General features: G+C 43.6%; 1 protein-coding gene across 2 annotated transcripts in view; it reads right to left on the bottom strand.

Annotated features, from left to right (window-relative positions):
* ctbp1 (C-terminal binding protein 1) overlaps positions 1–18728 on the bottom strand; it is a 228049-nt gene extending 209321 nt beyond the window's left edge. The window contains exon 1 of one of the 2 annotated variants that reach the window (XM_033034769.1): positions 18567–18728. Coding sequence is in view for 1 of the 2 variants with exons in the window: in XM_033034756.1 (XP_032890647.1) it covers positions 18567–18573 (7 nt within the window). In the remaining variant the exon portion in view is untranslated. The remainder of the gene's footprint in view (positions 1–18566) is intronic. The other variant, XM_033034756.1, reaches the window with a different exon arrangement.
* Positions 18729–20021: the final 1293 nt, after the last annotated feature.

Below are 20021 nucleotides of genomic sequence, written 5' to 3'. Positions count from 1 at the left end.
ACCGCATTTAGAATATTGTGTTCAGTTCTGGGCACCTTGTTATAGGAAAGATATTGTCAAGCTTGAAAAGTATTCAGAAAAGATTTAAGAGGATGTTGCCAGGACTAGAGGGTGAGAGCTGTAATGAGAGGTTGAGTAGGCTGGGCCTCTATTCCATGGCACGCCAGAAGATGAGGGGGGTCTTATAGAGGTATACAAACTCATGTGATGAATCGGGTAGATGCACAGTCTCTTGTCCAGAGTAGGGGAAACGAGGACCAGAAGACATAGGTTCAAGGTGAACGGAAAAGATTTAATAAGAATCCGAGGGGTAACTTTTTCACACAAAGGGTGATGGGAGGCTGGGACTATCCCATCATTTAAGAAACAGTTAGACACGTACATGGATAGGACAGGATATGGACCAAGCGCAGGAAAGTGGGACTAGTGTAGCTGGGACATTGTTGGCCAGTGTGGGCAAGTTGAGCTGAACAATATCCATACAGATTCCACACTGTATCACTCTATGACCAATCTTAAAGTAAAAAGCATCTGGCATCCCTCATGTTTAATCTATTTTATTTGGCTAGATTGTGCATGATGCAGCCTGCAGTTTGCGGCTGTGTCATGCCAACACATACAAACTGTTTTTTATTGTTGCCATGGTTTAAGATGAACTGACCTTTTCTAACCAGCATTAATATTCGTTAATGGGTCCCTGGAATAAACAACAACCATATTATACATCCGATCTTAATTTTCCATAGGGTAATTCTGCACCTCCCATTTAATGTTACACAGAACACGTCACTTCAATGATTTGTGGTCCTTAAGTAGCCATCTATAAAATAGCTATTTTAAATCGCAAATCCCACTTCAGGATGCAGCAATCCAAATTCAATAGATTCTCTCAGCAATGGTATCACAGCAGAGAAATGTCAATATATGTTTCCAGAATATTAACAAAAATAAATTGTAGCAAGTCTGATATTTTCAAGAGTGACCCCCTTTTACACTCTAATCTCCAAAGGACCTCACGTACGCAAGTTTGATTCCGCATTCCCTCTATGATATAGAAAGCAGTCACACAGCGGGAATGTAATTTGTTTGAAAAGGTTCAGAGCCACAATCATGGACTCACAAGAAATCCTCTGATTCTGAACAGAGTCCCTCAGGATTGAGGATAACTTGCTTCAACTTACATTTTGTCGGTACTGGGACAGCGACAGAGGACAATGGAGGAACTGTGGACTCTTCCTCAGAACGGCAGTAGGTGGTGGGAAGACAAATTGGTCAATAAGTGCCAATTGTGCACCCAGCCACGAATCAAACAAAGTTTACTTTTGTGCAAGAACAAATCAGAGCACTCAAAATGTTCAGGAACTTGCTCCTCCAGTTTGTTTTTGCCTTTTGTGAGTAACCAAGAAAATTTTCATTAAAAAAAAAAAAATTTACTGGACCCTTAGCTATTTTTGTGCAAGGAAATCCTGTTAAGACCAGTCTAAATGAAGGGTCTGACCTGAAACACTGGCAATTTCTCTCCACATACACTGCCTGATCCTCAGAGTTGCTCCCTTTTCTACTACATATTCTAGCACCTAGTGTTTTATGTCCACAGTTGGAGCTGGATTGGAAAAGCTAAGTATTAATTACTAATGTTAAATTATTCAACTACTTCCTTGGTCACACCGTTGCAAACCTCTCATTCTTTTTTGAAATAAATATTTAGAGGCAGAAATTTGCTCCCCATCACATGCTCCAGACATGCAAATTAGTTGCAGCACTCCACATTACACTGCTTCTGAAATTCATGTCGACTCAAGTTAATGACATGAAATTTGAGGATTACTATCACATATTTCGCACATGCACTCCATCGGTATTAGTTCTGTTTTTTATAATTACTTTAAGAATTAGTACTGTAGACAGACGATTGGTGCAACATGCAAAGCTGAAGAAACTACAAGAACTAAATGAAAGCAGCAATGCAAAGAATTATCACAGCATCAATCCAAGAAACAGACAAATTAAAGTTACAGTAAACAGAAGTATGAAGTGCACGAATTATTTTCAGCAAGGCTGAGAAACCACAATTAAAGAAATGTCAGCGACAGATTGAAACAAATGAGCTAGATGCCAGAAGCAAAATTCATATGGCACACAAAGTATCCGGTGCACAAACACTATTGATTTACACAATTGCTTCAAGACTACCTGCTCGTTAAACTCATTTATTTGCAATTCGTGATAACACAATCTGGATAACACATATTTGTAGATTATTCAATCTCTCGTCACACAAGAGCAAAACCAAGTTCTTCAGAACAAACATTTTTGGTAAACAAAGTGCTGGAGTAACTCAGCAAGTCAGGCAGCATCTCAGAACATGGATAGGTGATGTGTCAGGTCGGGACTCTTCTTCAGACTGATTCTAGGATGGGGAGGGCAGGGAAAGTAGGGAAGTACTAGGGAAAGTACGTCTGAAGAAGGGTTCCAACCCGAAAGTTCACCTATCTATGCTTTGCAGAGTTGCTGCCAGGCCCAGAGTCACTCCAGCACGGTGTCTTTTTTGCAAACTAGCATCTGCAGTTCCTCGTCTCTACTTGAATCTTATTTTTTAATGTATAAGCACCCAAGTATCCCGAATGAAACAGCCCATGGCATTTGAAAATTGGAGCAAAGCACCAAGATTCAGCCACAGAAATAAACAAACCTTCGATTTAACATCAACTCACGACACATCCAAGACTTTTACCAAGTGACAGATGGTGCCACATCTGTCACGTGATTTCACATGAGATGCAAAGGCTGGGTCTCTCCAGGGTTACACAGAGAGGGGAACTGGGGCGAGAAAAATGGAAATGGGAAAAAGAACAAACTATTATAATTAATGTTTGCTCTGATCTCATCAAAAGGAATTTGTGGCCTGCAGATCACAATGCATAAGGCAACATTTTAAATTCCTCAATAATTTGCAAGTGGTTCAATTTTAAGAAATTACATAATTATTCTTAAATAACAAGTGCATCAGAATATCAGAAACGTACATAAATTTAGGAAAACCTTGCCAGAAACCGAAGCTCTAGCTGCAGCTAACATTCTTCAGGTCGCATGAGTGTTGGGCCTCAGATCTCTGCCACCTAATCACTTGTTGGCTGACTCAAGGCTGCAGAGTCTGCAAAGTCAACCTTCCTCACAGAACCCCACGTGTTTAAGACTGGCAGCGGGACACTCTCAATACCACAAAGCAGAAAATTATCCACTCAGCATAAATCTGCTCTTGTTTCTAATACCTACAAATACACACTATCAACCTACTGAGAGTTCTCCAGTAGCACCACCATAAAGGCGAAGGGCCATGGTCACATGCAAACACCATCTCCAGCAAGCAACCCACAAATCAAGGGCAAGAGGTGCAGGAGTATACAGAATTCACCACCAGAATGCTCCATCTCCACGTCACATACTACTTTAACTTGAAATGTTATTGCTATCACTTCATTGTCATGTCTTGAAATTCCCACCCAACTTAAATAATTGAGTATAGACACAAAATGCTGAAGCAACTCAGCTGGACAGGTAGCATCACGGGAGAGAAGGAATAGGTGACGTTTCGGGTCGTGACCCTTCTTCAGTCTGAAAGTCAGGGGAAAGGGAAACGAGAAATATAGACGATGATGTAGAGAGAAATAGAACAAATGAATGAAATAAATGTTATAAAGTAACAATGATAAAGGAAACAGGCCCTTGGTAGCAGTAGCTAGGTGAGAATGAAAGCTGGCATGACTTGGGTGGGGGAGGAATGGAGAGAAGGGTTACTTGAAGTTAGAGAAACCATAATTCATACCCCTGGGTTGTAAACTGCCCAAGCAAAGGATGAGATGCTGTTCCTCTAATTTGCGTTCAGCCTCACTCTGACAATGGAGGAGGCCGAGGACAGAAAGGTCAGTGTGGGAATGGTAAGGGGAATTAAAGTGTTTAGCAACCAGGTGATCAGGTAGGTCCAGGCAGACTGAGACTCAATAATTGAGTGGCTGGATCAAACAACTAAAACAATGACGGCATTATAAACACAAAATGCCAGAAATATTAAGCAGAAAAGGCAGCACTGTATGACCACAAGTACAAATTGATCACTTCTTCATTGGAGTAGACTGAGTCGTTCAGGACCACTGAAAGGGAATAACAATTATCCAAGCCCATATTGGTCATTAATATTGTGTGAAAGGAGTAAACTTTTAGTCTACTGCAATTCTAATCCAATGACAAAACATAACCCCATATCAGGGAAAAAAGATCAACGACAATGCATGGTTAACTAAATTTCCTGTTCAGATATTTAATTCTCTTTCTGGAGGAGATAGCAATGCAAATAAGTCTCAAATTTCCAGGTAATTGTTGACGGACAGTGGCATTTTACACTGTTCAAGTTTCCTGTTGCAACACTTCTCTTGGAACTGACTGACAGAGAACATTTAAATTCATCCCTAAACCCCCTCCCCCCCCACTCCCCCCCTCACCACCACCACCACAGAGCAGCAAATTAACACAAAAATACAACAGAACAAACATGAAAAATAGGAAGTGCTAAATTTTGTACTACTTTTGAATAACACTTTTTGGACCTGTAAGATCAAGTTCTTTAGTTTATATCAGAGATTTCAATTCAAATCTTTCATATCTGACAAAGTATTTGATTACAACAGGGACTTTATGCTAATAAATATAGTGAATTCAATTAACAATTAATGACAATAAACGAATCTAATCTAATTAATCAGCAGCCAATTTATCGGTTTGCCAGTTAACTGAAAGGTTTCAAAGGCTTCCTGCTGTCAGTTTAAACAGACTACATTTTCATGTTTAGAAAGCCCAATGTTCAGAGAATTCACTAAGTGGACATCCACTACAATTTTATAGCGAAATTAAAAAGTGATTACATTTCAATGAGATTGAAAGATTTATTTACATAGTACTGTATCCTGGAGAGTCATATAGTACTGTAAATATATTCACTAACCATTGACCATTGAAAAGATACTCAGAGCATTTGACAGGATAGAAAATGGTGCCACTGTTAAAATCCAGTACAATATGAAATCAATGAATGTTAATTAATAAAAAATAAGGTGATGTCGATTTTTTCTTTAAAAGAAAGTCTAATAATATGCAACGTGAGGATTTAGTCTAAGCAATGCGGAGATAGTCTCTAGACAACCATAAATGCATGCCAGTATCAGGACTGTGCTAAATTGGGTGATTGTTTTGAATCTCAAGAAACAGAAAAATCCTTTTGTAGGCCAAACTAGAGTTTTAGTTTTTCCCAAAAAGACATAGCATGCACAAGACCTGCATCCAAAAGGAGAAAGTAAATGCAAAAAAAGTATGCTTGCCTTCAAAGGTCAGGATATTGAATGTAAGAGTCAGGAAGTCATGTTGCAGCTTTCGTTTAGTTTATTGTCACGTGTACCAAAGTACTGTGAAAAGCCTTTTGCATTTGGAGTATTATGTGCAGTTGTGGTCGCCCAATCAGAGGAAGGATGTAGAGACTGTGGAAAGGGTGTAGAAGAGGTTTATCAGAATGTTGCCTAGATTAGAGGGTATTAGATACAAGGAGAGATTGGACAAACTTTGGTTGTTTGAGACATGACAGAAGTATATAAAAGTGGGAGACATAGCCTCCTCGAGTGAGTGGAACTGTCAGACCAGAGTGCACAGCTTTAACACGAGGGGGGCAAAGTTTAAAAGCGATGGAACTGATGCGCTACAAGGCTGAGAACCATATTCTGCACTCTTGCACTTTGCTTTGTCTATTATACTTAAGGTTGACTATTATACTTAAGGTTGAAAGGTATTTGTGCGTGGCATTATCTGATCAGATTGAAACATGCAAAACACAGCTTTTCACTGTACCTTGGTACAGGTGACAATAATAAACGTAAATAATATGAGGGACAAGCTTTTTTTTAAACATACAGTGAATGGTCTTTAACACACTGCCATGGGCAATGGCATTTAAGCAGCTTTTAGATAGGCAATTGTATATGCAGGGAATGGAGGATCATGTCCTGGCAAACTAGATTTGGCAAAGGGCCTATTCCTATACCGTACTGTTCTCTGTTCCAAGTCAACTCCTAATAGATTACGCAAACTTCAGAGTATACAAACAGGATTACAACCAGCATAAATAAAAAATGGACTGAGTTGGAAACGCAGAGACATTTGACACTAAACGGCATGTTCTTTGTCACAAGCATTGTGCTGTGCAACTGTAACCAGCTCAAACTCATGCTCTGCACACCTGGCAAGGCAAATAAAAACACAGCTTGTTTAAAGGAACTGAAAACTATATTATGGTAAAGGATAGCTTTAGCCAGAAATTGACATAAATGAAAGGTAGTTTGACAGGTAGCTTGTCCCTCACATCCAGGTCACAAAAGCATGTTTCTGAAGGAAACAATCCAAAATATTTTTGGAAAAAAGGTGACAGTTCTGATTGTGACATGAGCTGTCCAGAATACAAAACCAATTATGCTGATCAGAGAATAAAAACCTTTCCAGAACACTAACAATCTTGGACAAGGGAGAAATTTTAGCTACAAGCCTAGCAGATATAGTGCAGCAAAAGGAGGTGGTATTCTTGATTGAATGGACATTGAGTGTTAGAAACATGAATTAGCAATTGTGCTTATAACAGTGCAGAAGTTGGCCATTCAGTTCATGCCACCTCCCAATAGAGCAATCCCACCCCACGCTGCAAGTACTGCCCATATTTTTTTACGCATTGTAATATTTTGCATTATCTATGGAGCCACTTCCTCAATTCCAGAGGATAAACATAATCATACTACACCACCTTATCAGGGAGTTAATATGATCCATCTCTTGAAAAATCAAGATCACTCTTTAGAAAAATCCAAGCCATTCACCATTGTTTTCCTTTACAAAATTCTTAAAGTTCACTATGTCTATTGGTCACCTCTGCATTCAACTCTAAATTAATTAAACATAAAGTCACTTCAGCAAAGGACACAAAGAGCTGGAGTAACTCAGCGGGTCTGGCAGCAAACCTGGAGGACATGGATAAGTGACGGTTCGGGTCGAGACTTCTTTTCAGACCTAAGACATTTCAGCATCTTCCTATCCACAGAACTCTCATATCCATGCTCAGCTCAAAATCTCAGCTATTCCTACATCGCATCGATCACAAAGATGAGATCACAAAGGTGGCAAAGTCAGCACTTTTGTTTGTGTAATGATTTAACAATTAAATATGAATTAAAGTCTCAGTTTGATTCCCAGCTTTGCAACGTAGTTCTTCATTCTACTGGTTGTGTTAACTATTGTTCTTTATAGATTGCAAATTTCCAATACCTCATCAAATAGACTTTAGGGTATCCATAAACGTTATTCTTTGCTACAGCGTCATAGTCAAGACAATTGCTCAAGAGAAACCTGTATATTTATATTGCCATATTAGATTAAGTATATGTCACCTTAATATAATTAATTAAAATTAAAATTGAAAAGTATCCAAGTGTTTATTAAACCTTGTTATGGTACCCGTCTCAACTATTTCCCTGGGTAACTCATTCCATATATGCACCGCCCTCTGTGTGAAAACGTTATCCTTAGGTTTCTGGGAAATCTCTCCCCCTCACCTTAAACCTCTGCCCTCAAGCTCTTGATTCCCCTACCCTGTGCATTCACCATCTCCATATAACCATATAACAATTACAGCACGGAAACAGGCCATCTCGGCCCTACAAGTCCGTGCCGAACAATTATTTTCCCTTAGTCCCACCTGCCTGCACTCATACCATAACCCTCCATTCCCTTCTCATCCATATGCCTATCTAATTTATTTTTAAATGAAACCATCGAACCTGCCTCCACCACTTCCACTGGAAGCTCACTCCACACCGCTACCACTCTCTGAGTAAAGAAGTTCCCCCTCATGTTACCCCTAAACTTCTGTCCCTTAATTCTGAAGTCATGTCCTCTTGTTTGAATCTTCCCTATTCTCAAAGGGAAAAGCTTGTCCACAACAACTCGGTCTATCCCTCTCATCATTTTAAAGACCTCTATCAAGTGCCCCCTTAACCTTCTGCGCTCCAGAGAATAAAGACCTAACTTATTCAACCTTTCTCTGTAACTTAGTTGTTGAAACCCAGGCAACATTCTAGTAAATCTCCTCTGTACTCTCTCTATTTTGTTGACATCCTTCCTATAATTGGGCGACCAACATTGTACACCATACTCCAGATTTAGTCTCACCAATGCCTTGTACAATTTTAACATTACATCCCAGCTTCTATACTCAATGCTCTGATTTATAAAGGCTAGCATACCAAAAGCTTTCTTTATCACCCTATCTATATGAGATTCCACCTTCAAGGAACTATGCACGGTTATTCCCCGATCCCTCTGATCAACTGTATTCTTCAATTCCCTACCATTTACCATGTACGTCCTATTTTGATTTGTCCTGCCAAGGTGTAGCACCTCACATTTATCAGCATTAAACTCCATCTGCCATCTTTCAGCCCATTCTTCCAAATGGCCTAAATCACTCTGTAGACTTTGGAAATCCTCTTCATTATCCACAACACCACCTATCTTGGTATCATCTGCATACTTACTAATCCAATTTACCACACCTTCGTCCAGATCATTGATGTACATGACAAACAACAAAGGACCCAACACAGATCCCTGAGGCACCCCACTAGTCAGCTGCCTCCAACCCGACAAACAGCCATCCACCATTACCCTCTGGCGTCTCCCATTCAGCCACTGTTGAATCCATCTTGCTACTCCTGCATTTAGACCCAACAGTTGAACCTTCTTAACCAACCTTCCATGAGGAACCTTGTCAAAGGCCTTACTAAAGTCCATATAGACAACATCCACTGCTTTATCCTCGTCAATTTCCCTAGTAACCTCTTCAAAAAATTCAAACATGACCTTCCAGGCACAAATCCATGTTGACTGTTCCTAATCAGACCCTGTTTATCCAGATGCTTATATATATTATCTCTAAGTATCTTTTCCATTAATTTGCCCACCACTGAAGTCAAACTAACAGGTCTATAATTGCTAGGTTTACTCTTAGAATTCTTTTTAAACAATGGAACAACATGCGCAGTACGCCAATCCTCGGGGACTATTCCCGATTCTAATGACATTTGAAATATTTCTGTCATAGCCCCGGCTATTTCTACACGAACTTCCCTCAATGTCCTAGGGAATATCCTGTCAGGACCTGGAGACTTATCCACTTTTATATTTTTCAAAAGTGTCAGTACTTCTTTTACTTTGAAACTCATAGTATCCATAGCTACTCTACTAGTTTCCCTTACCTCACATAATTCAATATCCTTCTCCTTGGTGAATACCGAAGAAAAGAAATTGTTCAATACCTCCATCTCTTTTGGCTCTGCAGATAGCTGTCCACTCTGTCTCTCCAATGGACCAATTTTTATCCCTCGTTATCCTTTTGCTATTAATATAGCTGTAGAAACCCTTTGGATTTACTTTCACCTTACTTGCCAAAGCAACCTCATATCTTCTTTTAGCTTTTCTAATTTATTTCTTAAGATTCTTTTTACATTCCTTATACTCCTAAAGCACCTCATTTACTTCATGCTGCCTATAATTATTGTAGTTCTCCCTCTTTTTCCGAACAAGATGTCCAATTTCCCTTGAAAACCAGGGCTCTTTCCAATTTTTACTGTTTCCTTTCAACCGAACAGGAACATAAAGATGTTTAAGAAGGAACTGCAGATGCTGGAAAATCGAAGGTACACAAAAAAGCTGGAGAAACTCAGCGGGTGCAGCAGCATCTATGGAGCGAAGGAAATAGGCAACGTTTCTGGCCGAAACCCTCCTTCAGACTGACCGGGGGTGAGGGTCGGCGGGTTTGATAACCCAATCTGGGTTGTTGCGGAGTGAGTCGATGGCAGAACGTTCATGGGGGGAGAGATTGGAGTGAGACAGGGGAGTGGAGAAGTTGAGACGGTTGATGTCGCGACAGCAGTTATTGATGAAGAGTTCTAAAACCGGAAATTGGCCACGAGGGGGGTTCCACGGGTGCGTTGGAGACGGGAAAAGGGGTCATCAGTGGGGGGGCGAGGACTCCTTCCCATGGAAGTACGCTGTGAGGCGGAGGCGACGGTAGAAGAGCTCCAAGTCGTGGTGGGCGCGGAATTCATTGAGGTGGGGACGGAGGGGGACAAAGGTAAGACCTCTGTTGAGGACAGACCGTTCGGTGTTGGAGAGGGGGAGGTCGGGGGGGGATAGTGAACACCCGGCAGGGATGGGGGTTGGGGCCGGAGGAAGGCACTCTCCGTCGTCTCCGCGCATTCCATTCTCTAGGCCCTCACCTTCACCATGGACGTCCAGTCACTCTACACCTCCATCCCCCACCAGGATGGTCTCATAGCCCTCCGGTTCTTCCTCGACAAGAGAAGCAACCTATACCCAGCCACTGACACTCCACTCCGTCTAGCGGAGCTGGTCCTTACCCTCAATAACTTCATGTTCGACAGGAAGCAGGGTGGGAAGAAGTGTAGCATACATCGAGCAATCCTTGTTCAATACATACCAGGGCCCCATCCCCGACCTCTACCTCCGCTACATCGACGACTGCTTTGGTGCCACCTCCTGCACCCGCACACAACTGACTGACTTCATCCACTTCACCACTAACTTCCATCCGGCACTCAAATACACCTGGACCATTTCCGACACTTCCCTACCATTCCTTGACCTCACTATCTCCATTGCAGGTGATAGACTTCTGACCGACATCCACTATAAACCCACTGACTCCCATGGCTATCTGGACTACACTTCTTCCCACCCTGCTTCCTGTAAGGACTCCATCCCCTATTCCCAATTCCTCCGTCTACGCCGCATCTGCTCCACGGATGAGGCGTTCCACACCAGGACATCTGAAATGTCCTCATTATTCAGGGAACGGGGGTTCCCCTCCTCCACCATAGATGAGGCTCGCACCAGGGTCTCTTCCATACCCCGCAACACTGCTCTCTCTCCCCATCCCCCCACTCGCAACAAGGACAGAGTCCCCCTAGTCCTCACCTTTTACCCCACCAGCCGTCACATACAAAAAGTAATCCTCCGTCAGTTTCGCCACCTCCAACGTGACCCCAACACTCGCCACATCTTCCCATCTCCCCCCATATCTGCCTTCCGCAAAGACCGCTCCCTCCATAACTCCCTTGTCAATTCTTCCCTTCCCTCTCGTACCACCCCCTCCCCGGGCACTTTCCCTTGCAACCGCAAGAGATGCAACGCTTGTCCCTTTACCTCCCCCCTCGACTCCGTTCAAGGACCCAAGCAGTCGTTCCAGGTGCGACAGAGGTTTACCTGCATCTCCTCCAACCTCATCTATTGCATCCGCTGCTCTAGATGTCAGCAGATCTATATCGGTGAGACCAAGCAGAGGTTGGGCGATCGTTTCGCCGAACACTTCCGCTCGGTCCGCAATAACCAAGCTGACCTCCCGGTGGCTCAGCACTTCAACTCCCCCTCCCACTCCGTCTCCGACCTCTCTGTCCTGGGTCTCCTCCATGGCCACAGCGAGCAGCACCGGAAATTGGAGGAACAGCACCTCATATTCCGCTTGGGGAGTCTGCATCCTGGGGGCATGAACATCGAATTCTCCCAATTTTGTTAGTCCTTGCTATCTCCTCCCCTTCCTCAGTCCCCCTGCTGTCTCCTCCCATCCCCCAGCCTTCGGGCTCCTCCTCCTTTTTCCTTTCTTGTCCCCGCCCCCCCACCCCCGATCAGTCTGAAGAAGGGTTTCGGCCCGAAACTTTGCCTATTTCCTTCGCTCCATAGATGCTGCTGCACCCGCTGAGTTTCTCCAGCTTTTTTGTGTACCCAGGAACATAAAGATTGTGTACTCTTAAAATGTCCCCTTTAAATGTCCTCCATTTCTCTTCTACATCCTTCCCATAAAACAAAATGTCCCAGTTCACTCCTTTTAAATCATTTCGCATCTCATCAAAGTTAGCCTTCCTCCAATCAAAAATCTCAACCCTAGGTCCAGTTCTGACCCTCTCCATAATTATATTGAAACTAATGGTATTGTGATCACTGGACCCGAAGTGCTCCCCAACGCATACCTCCGCCACCTGTCCCGTCTCATTTCCTAACAGGAGGTCCAGCACTGCCCCTCCTCTAGTAGGTACCTCTATGTATTGCTGCAAAAAACTATCCTGCACACATTTTACAAACTCCAAACCATCCAGCCCATTTACAGAATGTGTTTCCCAGTCTATGTGTGGAAAGTTGAAATCTCCCACAATCACTACCTTGTGCTTACTACTAATATCTGCTATCTCCTTACATATTTGCTCTTCCAATTCTCGCTCCCCATTTGGCGGTCTATAATACACCCCTATAAGTGTTGCTACACCTTTCCCACTTCTCAGTTCCACCCAAATAGCCTCCCTAGACGAGCCCTCCAATCTATCCTGCCAAATAGATTATGAAAGAAAACTGGCAGGGAACATAAAAACTGACTGCAAAAGTTTTTATAGATATGTGAAAAGAAAGAGATTAGTTAAAACAAATGTAGGTCCCTTGCAGTCAGAAACAGGTGAGTTGATCATGGGGAACAAGGATATGGCGGACCAATTGAATCACTACTTTGGTTCCGTCTTCACTAAGGAAGACATAAATAATCTGGCGGACATAGCAGGGGACCGTGGGTCAAAGGAGTTGGAGGAATTGAGTGAAATCCAGGAAAGTGGTGTTGGGTAAATTGAATGGATTAAAGGCCGATAAATCCCCAGGGCCAGATAGGCTGCATCCCAGAGTACTTAAGGAAGTAGCTCCAGAAATAGTGGATGCATTAGTAATAATCTTTCAAAACTCTTTAGATTCTGGATTAGTTCCTGAGGATTGGCGGGTAGCAAACGTAATCCCACTTTTTAAGAAGGGAGGGAGAGAGAAAACGGGGAATTACAGACCAGTTAATCTAACATCGGTAGTGGGGAAACTGCTAGAGTCAGTTATTAAAGATGGGATAGCAGCACATTTGGAAAGTGGTGAAATCATTGGACAAAGTCAGCATGGATTTACAAAAGGTAAATCATGTCTGACGAATCTTATAGAATTCTTCGAGGATGTAACTAGTAGCGTGGATAGGGGAGAACCAGTGGATGTGGTGTATCTGGACTTCCAGAAGGCTTTCGACAAGGTCCCACATAAGAGATTAGTATACAAACTTAAAGCACACGGCATTGGGGGTTCAGTATTGATCTGGATAGAGAACTGGCTGGCAAACAGGAAGCAAAGAGTAGGAGTAAACGGGTCCTTTTCACAATGGCAGGCAGTGACTAGTGGGGTACCGCAAGGCTCAGTGCTGGGACCCCAGCTATTTACAATATATATTAATGATCTGGATGAGGGAATTGAAGGCAATATCACCAAGTTTGCGGATGACACTAAGCTGGGGGGCAGGGTTAGCTGTGAGGAGGCTGCTAGGAGACTGCAAGGTGACTTGGATAGGCTGGGTGAGTGGGCAAATGTTTGGCTGATGCAGTATAATGTGGATAAATGTGAGGTTATCCATTTTGGTGGCAAAAACAGGAAAGCAGACTATTATCTAAATGGTGGCCGACTAGGAAAAGGGGAGATGCAGCGAGACCTGGGTGTCATGGTACACCAGTCATTGAAAGTAGGCATGCAGGTGCAGCAGGCAGTGAAGAAAGCGAATGGTATGTTAGCTTTCATAGAAAAGGATTTGAGTATAGGAGCAGGGAGGTTCTACTGCAGTTGTACAGGGTCTTGGTGAGACCACACCTGGAGTATTGCGTACAGTTTTGGTCTCCAAATCTGAGGAAGGACATTATTGCCATAGAGGGAGTGCAGAGAAGGTTCACCAGACTGATTCCTGGGATGTCAGGACTGTCATGAAGAAAGACTGGATAGACTTGGTTTATACTCTCTAGAATTTAGGAGATTGAGAGGGGATCTTATAGAAACTTACAAAATTCTTAAGGGGTTGGACAGGCTAGATGCAGGAAGGTTGCTCCCGATGTTGGGGAAGTCCAGGACAAGGGGTCACAGCTTAAGGATAAGGGGGAAATCCTTTAAAACCGAGATGAGAACTTTTTTTCACACAGAGAGTGGTGAATCTCTGGAACTCTCTGCCACAGAGGGTAGTCGAGGCCAGTTCATTGGCTATATTTAAGAGGTAGTTAGATGTGGCCCTTGTGGCTAAGGGGATCAGAGGGTATGGAGAGAAGGCAGGTACGGGATACTGAGTTGGATGATCAGCCATGATCATATTGAATGGCGGTGCAGGCTCGAAGGGCCGAATGGCCTACTCCTGCACCTAATTTCTATGTTTCTAAAGCACTGCTGTAATATCTTCCCTGACAAGCAATGCAACACCTCCACCTCTTGCCCCTCCAATTCTATCACACCTGAAGCAACGAAATCCTGGAATATTTAGTTTCCAATCACAGCCCTCCTGCAACCATGTTTCACTGATCGCCACAACATCATATTTCCAGGTATCAATCCAGGCTCTAAGCGCATCCACCTTTCTTATAATGCTCCTAGCATTAAAATATGCACATTTAAGAAACCCACCGCCTCTTATTCTCTGTTTATTTCCTTTTTCTTCTTTCTCCTCTTGTGTCCGAGTGCTTCCCTTTTCTGCTTCCTGCCTCCCATTCTGTCTACTAGCTTTCTCTATTTGAGTCCCTCGCCCCAACTTCTCCCACAAAATCTCCACTCCCCTTACGATTTTATCCACCTCCATAGGATCATTTATCAGTCTCCTGCACCCCAAACTCCTCCAATAGCTCGAGACCTCAAGTCATGGCAACATCTCTGCATTCTTTCCAGTTTAATGACAGATTTTCTGTGAGCAGGGTGACAAAACTGAACACAATATTCCAAGTGCAGCCTCATCAACATCTCGTACAACTGTAACAACCCATCTTCCATATTCCTCCTCCATGGCAAGAGTGAGTCCCACCGCAAATTGGAGGAGCAGCACCCCAGCGGTAAGAACATTGACTTCTCCAATTTCAGGTAGTCCTTGCTTTCTCCCTTCTTCCCCTCCCCAGCTCTCCCACAGCCCACTGTCTCTGCCTCTTCCTTTCTTCATCCCCCCCCACCCCATCAGTCTGAAGGGTCGACTCGAAACGTCACCTATTCCTTCACTCCATAGATGCTGCCTCACCCGCTGAGTTTCTCCAGCATTTGTCTACCTTCCATATTCAATACCCTGACTGATAAAGGACAATGTACCAAAAGACTTCTTTAACCATTTACAGGGAAGGCCCTGACCTGGTTCGACTTCCCAAAATGCAACACCTCGCACTTATCTGTAACTCCATTAGCCATTTCTCAGCACACTTGAAGATAGTCATCTACACCGTCTACGATACCAGCTACTTTAATGTCATATGGAAACATATTAATCATGCCTTGTATATTCTCATATAAATCGTTGATATAAACCACAAACATCAATAGGCCGATCCCTGAGGCACACCACCATTCCATTTAAGCCAATTCAGTATCCAGGCTTTCCCTAGATTCCATGCCCTTCAATCTTCTGGAGAAGCCCACCATCCCTATACAAGGTTTTATCATCTCTTTTGCTCTTTAATTTCACTTTTCCTGCAAAAAAATTTTTTAAATCTCATTTTGCCCCATCTGCCCTCTCTATTTCCTGTGATATTTTCCCAGTTCTGAAAGTTCTTTCACACGAGTCGTTAAAAGTTTCATTCAACAAAGGCTGCCTTTACTCAAGTACTTGGAGCAGAATGGATTCTTTCCAATTTACATCGTAATAGAAGCTCTTTCCTTAAATCTCATGAGACAATGACCGTCATCGGAAAAATGGCTTGCACACTCACATTCAACAGCTACCAAATGGAAGAGAGAAAAAAACAAAACTGCACTCTGCTGGCAAGCAAATACCACTTTCAGCTTCAAAAACCTACATCAATCCTTCCATTCCCTGGGACTGGAGACCTGTGATAAATGGTGTGCCTCAGGGATCGGTGCTGGGCCCATTGCTTTTTGTGTTTATATCAATGATTTGGATGAGAATGTAAACGGCATGATTCGATAGTTTGCTGATGATACCAAAGTCGGCAATATCGAAGATAGCAAAGATGGTTATCAAAAATTACAGCAGGATCTTAATCAGCTGGGAAAATGGACCGAGGAATGGTTAATAGAGTTTACTGCATACAAGATGAGGCATTATAATTTGGGAAATCAATCCATGGCAGGGAAGTCTCCACATCCACCCTATCCAGGCCTTTCACTATTCGGTAAGTTTCACTGAGGTGAATCACCCCTGATCATTCTAAGCTCCAGCAAGTAGAAGCCCAGTGCCGTCAAACGCTCGTCATATGTTAACCTACTCATTCCGGGAACCATTCTCGTAAATGTGAAGATGCATAGTTGAAAGTGGCACCACAGGTAGATATGGTGGACAATAAGGCTTTCAGCACATTGGCTTTCATCAGTCAAGGTATTGAGTACAGAAATCATCATGTTATGTTACAATTATATAAGAGGTTGGTGAGGCTGTGTTTGGAGTATTGTGTTCTGTTTTGGACATCCTATTATAGGAAGGGTGGTGTTATGCTGGAAAGAATGCAGAGAAGATTTGAGGAGATTGCCAGGTCTTTTCAGCCAGAGCTAAAAGGGAGAGGTTGGGCAGGCTAGAATATATTAATTGGAGAAGCAGGAGGACGAGGGGTGATCTTATAGAAGTGTACAAGATCATGAGAATAGATAGAGTGAATGCACAAAGTTTTCTTTTTACCAAAAGTAGGAGAAATAATCAACCAGAGAGCATAGGTTTAAGGTGAGGGGGAAAAAATAATAGAAATTAGAAACATAGAAATTAGGTGCAGGAGTAGGCCATTCGGCCCTTCGAGCCTGCACCGCCATTCAATATGATCACGGCTGATCATCCAACTCAGCATCCCAAATAGGAATGCAAGGGGCAAAGTTTTCCACACAGAAGGTGCTATGGAACAAGCTGCCAGAGGAGGCTATTGAGACATCTACCATAACATCATGTAAAAGTCATTTGGACAGGTGCATGGAGAGAAAAGATTTAGAGGGATATGGGCCAAACGCAGGCAGGTGTAGATGGCACTACCAACTGAACCATCCCACCAACTAGAGTGCGGTTCTGAGTTACTATCTACCTTATTGAAGGCCCTCAGACTATCATTATTCAGAGTTTATTTTGCACTAAACGTTATTTCCTTTATTGTGTATCTGTGCACTGTGGATAGCCCAATTGTAATCGTGTATAGTCTTCCCGCTATCTGGTTAGCACGCAACAAATACCTTTTCACTGCACCTTGGTACACGTGACAATAAAATAAAACCTTGATTGGCATGGGGAAACTTGGGCCGAAGGAGCTATTTCCCCTGCTCTGTGACTATATGACCCCCATTTTGTCATTTCAAGTGTGATCCAGATGCTTCCTGAAGTCCAACTGAGGCCACTTAGAGTCAGAGTAATGCAGCATGGAAATAGGCCTTTCGGCCCAGCTTGTCCATGCCGACAAAGGTGTCCCATCTACACTAGTAAACTTTTCTGCACCCTCAATGCAAAACACAATGGAAGTGTCAAACACTAGCCAAATCCGCTATGAATGGATCTGAATCCATAATGAATTAACATATACGTGCACACAGAACCATAACAGCTTTCTGCAAATCACTCAAAAAGAGTAATTTTTGATTTTTAAAACTCATGAATTACTCTGCTTCGTCTGCCATTATGGAGGATAGTTTACTTGGCACATACCAAACGACATTTTCATTCAAAAAGCAAAGTATTATTGACATTATTGATGGACAATCGACTAATAAAATTAGCGCCTCCAGCTGCTGAATCCGATTCAGAAAATACCTTCCCTTGCATTAAAAATCGTAAATTGGAAATGCACATCAAGTTGATCCATAAAACTACATATATATATATAAATAAAACTTGGATCTTACATTACTCCTGGAGGATTAGATTACAGCGAAAGGCTGTCTTTCATGGCAGAATGATAATTTTGTGACAAACTTGTAGTAAGTCTTCGCACTGCATCAAACGCAGCCACGTTATGCACAGGGAAGCATTCGGTTACAGCATCCCACAACCCTCCAGCAACAACATACACCCCAACAGTCAGATAAAACCACGGGAAGGGGTAGTATTCATCTATCTATGAGGAAATAAAAGTCGAGCAGCCCGATTACAATACAATTATGTGCTGCAACTTACAGATTGCACCCCTGAAAATACATGAGCTGCCCGGCATTTATTTATTAAAAATACAACCCGACCCCTTCATCAACTACATCGACACATACACACACAGTGAGCGATCAGAAGCAGCAACCCCACCCAAATCTTTCCAAAGAATTAAATAAATCCACCCATCTGCAAATCAGTGCGCAAACACAAACAGCTCTCTCGTCCCCGCAATGAACCCCAACCCGCGCTGGAGCCGCTGCTCCTTCGCTGCCACCTTGACCCGAGGAGGGAAAGAAATGAAGAGGCAAACCTTGCATCCCCCACACCTTCACTTTGTACCAGGATTTGCTTCAGTTGTAAAAAAAAACTAGGCTGCGAGAGAAAAACCAGGCCCCGAATCCAATCAGTGTGAGCGCGAGCTCGACACCGGCCAATGAGCGGCCGCTGGTGTTGGAAACTGGCCAACCGTATCACAGCTCATTACTCAGTGCGGCAACTGCTGGCCGAGCGGGCGCGCGGGGAGGAGGAGAGGAGGGAGCGTGTGATAGAGAGCAAAGATCCTATAGGAGAGGGGGAGAGGGGGAGAGGGGGAGAGGGGGAGAGGGGGAGAGGGGGAGAGGGGGAGAGAGAGAGAGGGGGAGAGGGGGCGAGAGGGAGAGGGGGAGAGGGGGAGAGGGGGAGAGGGGGAGAGGGGGAGAGAGGGAGAGATGTGGCTAAAGGGATCAGGGGGTATGGAGAGAAGGCAGGTACAGGATACTGAGTTGGATGATCAGCCATGATCATATTGAATGGCGGTGCAGGCTCGAAGGGCCGAATGGCCTACTCCTGCACCTATTTTCTATGTTTCTATGAACAGGAGAGGGGGGGGGGAGATAGGGGGGGGGTGGAGGAGACGAGGGGAGGGGAAGGAGGTGGTGGGAAGGGGAAAGAGGGGGGAGGGAAGGAGAGAGGGGGGGGAGGGAGGGGGTGAGGCGAGGAGGAGGGAAGGGGGGAAGGAAGGGGGAGGGAAGGAGGAGACGGGGAGGGAAGGGGAGAGAGGGGCGGAAGGGGAGAGAGATGGGGAGGCAGGGAAGGAAGCGGTGGAGGGAGAGATGAAGATGAAAGAGAAAGGGAGAAATTAGAGATTGAGATACAAATAGAGAGAAGTGAGAGAGGGAGCGAAGTGAGAGAGAAATGAAGAGAGAGGGAGAAAGTTGGTGACGGGAGGGGGAGGAGAGAGTGTGAGTGTTGATGGCGGAAGGAGAAAGACGAAGAGTGGAAAACACATCAAGGTGCACCACAGAGGAGGCTCCTAGTTGCAGATCGCACCGGAGGGGTGCAGTGAGGGAATCAGACTGAGCAGAGATGCTGGGGGAAATAGGCGACTTGTCAGTGCAGCCGGTCGGAAACAGTTGCAAACTAAACGTGAACCCTTGCGGCGGAGAGTGGGTCAGTGCCGCAGTGCTGGTCATGTACAGCTCAGTGAAATTGCAGTCAGGTATTCCCGGCTCCTATCAAAGTGCCATGTTTATATTGCTTTCTGTCATCAACACAAGACTTGTGAGTTTTACAACTGTAAATTTCATTCTATGTTAACAAACACTTGGCAACTGTCTCAATATTCACCGTTCTGCACTTATGACAAGATAATTTCCCCCAAGTAGCAGGTTTCTTTCTGCCTGTTTAATTATACAGGTACCAGCAAACAAATATTACTTGTATTTTAAACGTTAACACTCAGAACCATCTGCATTGGTTTAACAGATTCCACTTGTGTGTGCGCCTA

Source organism: Amblyraja radiata, chromosome 1 (assembly GCF_010909765.2).
Source record: "Amblyraja radiata isolate CabotCenter1 chromosome 1, sAmbRad1.1.pri, whole genome shotgun sequence".
Classification (NCBI taxonomy): domain Eukaryota; kingdom Metazoa; phylum Chordata; class Chondrichthyes; order Rajiformes; family Rajidae; genus Amblyraja; species Amblyraja radiata.
The sequence above is the reverse complement of the archived record's forward strand: the minus strand, read 5'-3'. Positions and strand labels throughout refer to the sequence as shown.